At 38.6% G+C, this 7343-nt stretch overlaps 2 protein-coding genes and 1 pseudogene across 2 annotated transcripts; all 3 read left to right on the forward strand.

Annotated features, from left to right (window-relative positions):
* The first annotated feature begins 453 nt into the window (after positions 1 to 453).
* On the forward strand, positions 454 to 1704 carry LOC120149549 (metalloendoproteinase 2-MMP-like). Its single transcript, XM_039162293.1, has one exon. The coding sequence runs from the start codon at positions 469 to 471 to the stop codon at positions 1585 to 1587; it is 1119 nt and encodes a 372-aa protein (XP_039018224.1). The 5' UTR covers positions 454 to 468; the 3' UTR covers positions 1588 to 1704.
* A 250-nt stretch (positions 1705 to 1954) lies between these two features.
* On the forward strand, positions 1955 to 2073 carry LOC120149557 (annotated as a pseudogene).
* A 3652-nt stretch (positions 2074 to 5725) lies between these two features.
* LOC120149555 (cysteine-rich repeat secretory protein 38-like) lies at positions 5726 to 6268 on the forward strand. The gene has a single exon (XM_039162296.1). It carries the CDS (start codon positions 5726 to 5728, stop codon positions 6266 to 6268), a length of 543 nt encoding a protein of 180 aa, XP_039018227.1.
* Positions 6269 to 7343: the final 1075 nt, after the last annotated feature.

Raw genomic sequence — 7343 nt, forward strand, 5'->3', positions numbered from 1 at the left:
TTTCGTAAGAAGGTTAACATAGTTCGATTTTAAGCTAATTTGATGGTTGACAATGGTGGATTAAAAAATTCTAACTTCTAGTTTTGATTGAGATTTGAGGAGATTACTAGGTTGGAAGAGTCGTCCTTGCCCCTACAATACCTACTCCGGACTAGTCGAGACCATTAACACAGTGTGACCGCGGCTAATTTAGAAAATTTACACTGTGATGGACATAAATTTGATAATAGAATTTTCACGATATTAGGTAATGGGAAAGAATTAGGGTGGATGGTGGAAACGTGTAGGAAAGAAGGAATGAAACGAAACGTGGCTCTTATTTAAAACCTTAACGTATGATCTCCTAATTTTTTATATGATGTTTGACTAATTGACATTCAACGCAGGCTTCCCACAAGACTTTTCGATTTCCATTCCTATGAATCTCCCATTAATCTTCCATTGTCAACCGCACAGAAGCAGAAGAAGATGGAACATCGAGTTTTTATGCTTACCTTGTTGATCTCGCTCTCTTTTGCTTCAATCTCGGCTACATTATTGCCCAACATAACGGCTATTCCGCCATGGCAGCAACACCCGAACGCCACCTCCTTCGCCGCCGCATGGGACGCCTTCACGAAGTTCGCCGGCTGCCACTCGGGAGAAACGCGAGATGGTTTGTCTAAGCTCAAACAATACTTCAGCAACTTCGGTTATATTCCCAACTCTCCGTCGTCTAATTTTACCGACGATTTCGATGACGAGCTTGAAAAGGCCTTGAAGGCATACCAGCAGAATTTCAACCTTAATGTTACGGGTCAACTCGATGATCGGACTCTTGAACAGATCGTACGACCCAGGTGCGGTAACGCCGATATTGTCAATGGAACCTCTTCCATGAACTCCAGTAAATCGTCGTCTTTCCAAACCGTCGGACACTTCCACACGACGGGTCATTACACTTTCTTCCCGGGAACGCCGCGTTGGCCTGTTAACAGGAGGGACTTAACGTATGCTTTCTTACCCGGAAACGAATTGACGGATGAGGTGAAGGCCGTGTTCACCAGCGCTTTCCAGAAATGGTCCGCTGTTACGCCGCTGACGTTCACGGAAACTGATTCGTACTCCACCGCCGATATCACGATTGGTTTTTACAGCGGAGACCACGGAGACGGAGAACCGTTCGATGGGGTTTTAGGGACGTTGGCTCACGCGTTTTCTCCTACGAGCGGGAGGTTCCATTTGGATGCGGACGAGAACTGGGTCGTTTCCGGCGACGTTACGAGGTCGTCGATTCCATCTGCTGTGGATTTGGAGACGGTGGCGGTCCACGAGATCGGGCATTTGTTGGGGCTGGGGCATTCGTCAGTGGAAGATGCGATTATGTACCCGACGATCACTTCGGGAACGAGGAAAGTGGAGCTGGAAGATGATGATATACAAGGGATTCAATCGTTGTACGGCAGTAATCCAAACTATAATGGCTCCACCACGCCGACCGCCACTACGGGGGACAGGGAAAGTAGTGACGGTGAAATACCTTATTTGGCTTCACGCTGGACTCTCGCCGGATTGTTTGCCATTGGGGTTCAGATGTTACTTCTGTAAATTACTCGTAGATTAAACACATTGTTTATATTACATTGTTTTTTCAATAGTTTCATGTATCATTAAATTAATTTAAATCATAGTGTTTCAGTTCATTTATACAAATCTATATTTTCACTTAGACGTGCATTAAAATTTGATTTGTAAAAGGTTTTGACGAGTAAATAACATAAAATGTTATGTTAAGAGATACAAATATTTATAAAATTTTAGAATGTAAGAATTTATAAAATTTTAGAAGTACAAAAACATATTATTAATAAAATTTAAAAAAAATTATATGAAAATTTAAAAATTTTAAGAAATCAATTAGTCTATCGATCCTTCATTTCATTCCTGATTTTGACATTCTAAGTTGGAAGTTTACGGGTGCAATCATACCAACACTAATGCATTAGATCCCATCAGAACTCCGCAGTTAAATGTATTTGGGCAAGAGTAATACTGGGATGATTGACCTCCTGAAAAATCCTCGTGTTCCACTCCTCGTTTTAAAGTTTCAAAAAAAAAAAAAAGTTGGAAGTTTACCTTAATGTTCTTGTTGCGTATGAGATGTCAGAGCAAACTTTAAGTTAGATCAGGGTTTGTGTAACAATACCTAGGTTTTCTATTTTACTATAGTGCCATAAGGTTGGACAAGCCATTTATTTAATACTTTTATCCACATCATATATTTTCTTGAACAAATCATAATGATAAAATTATTTTTTTTAGTATTTGCACATATTATTATTTTATAATTATGTTTTTTCGAGAGTATTTTAACTCTTAATATTTTAATTATTGGTCCAATTAGTCTATGTTGAATGAAAATAATTAGTTAACTAACAATTAATACATATTGTTGATGTGATATTTTTACACTTGTTTAATTAGTGATGTATTATGTATCATGTCATTAATTTGAAGACGTGTCACGTGAGACATTATCTCTTTGGATGACATGCAACATGAAACGTCATCACTTTGAATGATGTGACATGCACAATGTCATCATTTTAGGTGACATAACGAATGACCTATTATCACTTTGAGTGATATGATAAATGACAAAAAAATAAATATATCACATCATTAATTAATCACATGTGAAAATGTTATGTCAGTAATATAGTAATATATGTTGATCGTTTATAAACTAACGATTTCCATCCAATATAAATTATTTTGACGAAAATTAAAACTTTGAACATTAAAATATTTCAAAAAAATATAAGACAAAATGAACACTTGTCCAAGCATTGGGAGCCATTTTTGTCTGCTTATCTCCCTCATCAATAAAATTATTCAACTGACCCTTTAATAATAAAAAAGAAAGAGGCACAAGCCCTCAAGGCTGGTTGCTGGCCGCCGATCCTTCTTTTTCTCCTCTCTTCTTTCTTTTGTTAGTTTACCTTTCATTAGCTGTCTGTAAGCTACTAGGATGGTGGTGGAGGCGGGCACCCGCCTTGCGAAAGAGGTTGTTTCCGTATTCGTAAGAGGTTGACTGTTCAGCGGTATGTCTCTTGACTATGTGTAGTGGTTCTCGTTCTCAAGTTTGCTATTTTTGAAGAAGTGTTTCGTTGTTTGTCGCCGTTGTTTCCTCTTTTTCGCTTCTTAGCTTGATTTGGGTGAGTGGTTTTGCCTGAAAGGTTGGAATCTTAACTTTAAACCCAAAATTATTTTGGGGGTTTTTGGGAATCGGGTTCAGAGAAGCAAGGTTTGAAATTTATTGTCCATTGCTGGTTGTCGCAGACATTACCTTTCCTTCATTTTAATGGTATTTCTTTCTGCTGAAGCTTACCTTTTTCCTGAATTATTTCTGTGTTGTTGGTAGACCATGGGGTTTAGCTTGTTTTGAGTGAGGGGGTTGTTAGTATCGGGGTTGTTGTTATTACTGAAGAAGATTAAGGCTTGGTTTTGTTGTTGGTTTATCATATTGTATGGGTTGTCCAACTTTGCTTCTTTTCTTTCTTATATTATTTCTGTATGTCTAAATCCTTGGTGTGAGCGTTAGGAAGAAAATGAGTTGTGGTATGTCCTTCTTCGGTTCCTAAGTGTTGGCCCGTTTTTGTCAATAGCGTTAGTAACAGAAATCATTCGACAAGTCTTAAGGATGTTTTCAATTGTATGGAGAAGAGTCTGATGTGTTCATATCGTTCAGCAGCTCATAAAGAATTTCAGTCGGGCCTTCTTTAGCTTTTCTTGTGCTTTGGTGATATGCCGTGTTAGAATGTGTGAGCTTGTCTAGATATATATTCTCTGGTGTGATTTTTAGGTGTTGTCCATTGGCCTTTCCTGTAGTTTGTGTAGTGCATTGTGTGTTCATTGTCGACATTCCGGACGACGGTGGAGCGACGAATCTGGAGGGTTCTGCTGTATATGCTGGTTTCGAGGTCAAGTTTGAAAGTTTCACTGAATCTCTAAAAAGAAAAGTGAAGAGTGTGCCCTAAAAACCTGGATTCCGCATGCAGTTCTTGTTGTGGGGATGGAGGTGGCTGTTGGTAATAGTTTAATTAACGTGCCCATAGAGTCGATGATGGGCCGCTTTTGTCCTGGTCTGAGATTATTGGCAGATTCTATGATTTGGGAGTTGTTTCCTGTGGAAGTTCTGCAAGTGAGTTTTTGGCTGAGTTTGAGAGAGGTCATTAGCCCTTCTTTCTTGGAGACAACTAGTATGGGGCTAGTGGAAAGTGAGGTGGAAATGAGGGTTGTTGCTGAATGTGAATATGCTCGTTATTCCATTTTTTGATTTTGCTGGTCATAAAATCAGGGGCGATGATGCACGTGGTGGGCCTCTGGCGTTAAATAGAGCAGTGAGTGAGGAATTTCCGTAAAATCTTGCTTGGTGGAATTGGCGCAATCCCACCAGCCTGATCAGGAGTTTGTTGATGTCCAAACGGAGCTAGAATTATTGAAGTGTGGGCAACGGTTCATGTGGGTGAGGTTCTGGGCGTTGCTTTCTCAGCTTTAAAAGCCGCTCGTTGCTCCTTATGGTGGTTGTTGGGTGTCTGTTAACTCTATTTCGAGTTTCAAGTTTTTGTTTTTCATTGGTTTTGGATCAATATGGTATGGGCGTTAGAGTGGAGCAGGGTGTGGTGAGTAGTTGGAACATGGGTGGAGTTTGCTTGGTGGTGGTGATAACGTGGGAGACAAGGGTGGTGCTCCATCTTTTAGCAAAAAGCAATGCTTTTAATAACGGTTCGTCCCAAGTTTAGTTTAGTGGGGTTTGATCTGGTTACTTAGGAGTGCTCTTTGATTATTACCAATGGCTTGTTGTTTGTGTTTAATGATTAGTGTGTTTTATATTCATATTGTCGGCTTGTATGTGTTAGTTATTATGTGTCAGCTTGGGGTTTGCGGTAAGCCGGGGTACGGCTTGTATCATGTAGAGTTTTATGTGTATGTTGTTCATTACCACCTTAAGGTACACTCTTTTTCCTCCATTTAGGGTTAGGGAGGTTTTTTAATGAGGTCCTTGAGGTGGTGTACTTTGTTATTCTTAATACAAAATACCCTCTTTCAAAAAATAAAAATAAGAAAGAAATAGAAAACATGCTTACGAGCTAAATTGAGAAATATAAAAACTACAAGGACTAAAGTTTTATTAAGTGCTAAAACAAAATCAACGTTGAAATTAATTAGAAGTCTAATGTAAAAATCATTAACTAATCTTAAATTAATGACATGTTCATAAGATTCTAAACATGTTAGGGCCGAAATTTTATTAAAATACTAAGTTAGAACTAAATGCAAAACCTATAGCATGGCAGGACTGAACTGAAAAAAATCCAATATTTAGGACCGAGACAAAAATTAATCATGCAAAATAGAACTAAATTGAAGAACATGCAAAAATAAAAGAACTAAATATGGAAATAAACCGAATAGAAGAGGTACAACTCGGATCGGGTCCGCCCGTGGTCCAAGCGCATACCATGGCAATTGGCAAGTAATACCCCCATGTTAAAAGTGTTCAGTTAATCACCCGCACGTAACGTTCAAAACTTTTTTTAATTGAAAACCTATGAATTTTAGCACTCAATAGTCATACATGCATCATGCATGTTTAACCAATTCCAATAATCAATTAATTCATTTTCGTCCCTATAAATAATAAATTTTTGATCCCAAGATTCAAATATAATTATAAACAACAATGTCATCTTCAAGATTCGTCTTTTTTATTTATCTCATAATTTTTATTTGTCTTCTCAAAACGGCTGTCGGAACTAATGCTGTTTACTTTGGTTGCTCCGACTCTTACGGAGCTGATGCTAATGTTATTTCCTTTGGTTGTTCTAACTATAGGAATGCATCTTCCTATAAATTCTTAGACAATTTAAATCAGCTGATCATGCACCTCTCTACTCATGCTCCTCCGACACGGTTTGCCCTCGGTGCCTTCGGTGAAACACCAGACAGAGTCTACGGTCTTGCACTTTGCAGACGCGATTTCTCTGAGGACGATTGTAAAACATGTATTCTTAAAACAGGTTGTTTCATACGGAAGCGCTGCCCGGACTACGGCGCTGCAATCATCCGGTATAATAATTGTCTTCTAAGATTTTCGAACGCACCATTCCGCGGTCGGATCGATAATTTACATGAGATTTATGAATCGAACTCGGATAAGGTGAGTGAATCTGATTCATTCAATGAGAAGACCAAGGGGCTGCCGAGCCATTGTTGGCAGTTTTAACTTTAGATAATTTCACAAAGATAAAGCCATTACGTCTAAAAATAAAAACAAAAAACATAGTTAAATAAATTAAGTAGTAGGTCAATATTGTGCTTGTTTCTTAATCTTAAGTGTTCGAGTACTGTGTATTATATATATCCAAGAAAACAATATTTTGAATAATTTCAGACAATAATTTCAGAGCAAATTCGAATGTAGAGTTCTTGGACTAGATTGATAACCGAAATAGATTCTACACGTGGAACTTGAATGACCCGAGCATGTGTTATGCACTAACATATCCATGGGTCCTGCAGCCCAGTAGGACATGAGATCAGAGTGTGGACAAATTCAAGTCTGATCTAACCTATAAACCAATAAGAGGCCATGTTATGAAGGAATGAGCATTGGTTTTATTTGGTGGACGAACTAATCCAATCCATTTTATGAAGGGAGAGAAGGAGAGATAAGAGAAGGGATATGTTAATGAGGAGATTTCTGGTTGGCAGAAGCTCTTAGGTGATAACCCCATTTGCATCCTCAAACAACGTTAGCTCAGACAAAATGTCAGAGATAAGGCAGCTGCATTTGTGGGATACAAATGCAATGCCGTGTACAAACAGATAGCACAAACAAAAACGAAGATAAGATATTTGAGCTGGCATTTCCCATCATCTTAAATTCAATTTATTGTTCATAGTATGTAGCAATCACCTCAACTTGTTTCAATCTTTCAATAATAACTTGCTTACAATGGATCACAACCCTTTTCCCTCTGAATTTTTCTCATTAGCTGGCGTCTCTTTCAAGCTTGATAGGTACATCAGGTTGCTTAGTAACCGTGGGGGGGAATGGACCCATTCGGTGGGAGGGGGCGGGGGTTCAAGGCGTAAAAGGGAAGGGTATCGGACCCTTTTTGTTTCCAAAGTCACATTCATGGCTTTGGGGCTCAACCACCCATTTCCACTTTGTATTAAAGCTTAGGGCAGTAGGAAAGGATATATTTCATGTGGGGTTTTTGAATGGTTAAAGCTCTTGACCTTAATGAACGATGGCTATGGCATTACGCAAATGCACATGGATTTGATTTATTTAC

This window comes from Hibiscus syriacus, unplaced genomic scaffold (assembly GCF_006381635.1).
Source record: "Hibiscus syriacus cultivar Baekdansim isolate YM2019G1 unplaced genomic scaffold, ASM638163v2 tig00111007_pilon, whole genome shotgun sequence".
In the NCBI taxonomy this organism is placed as follows: domain Eukaryota; kingdom Viridiplantae; phylum Streptophyta; class Magnoliopsida; order Malvales; family Malvaceae; genus Hibiscus; species Hibiscus syriacus.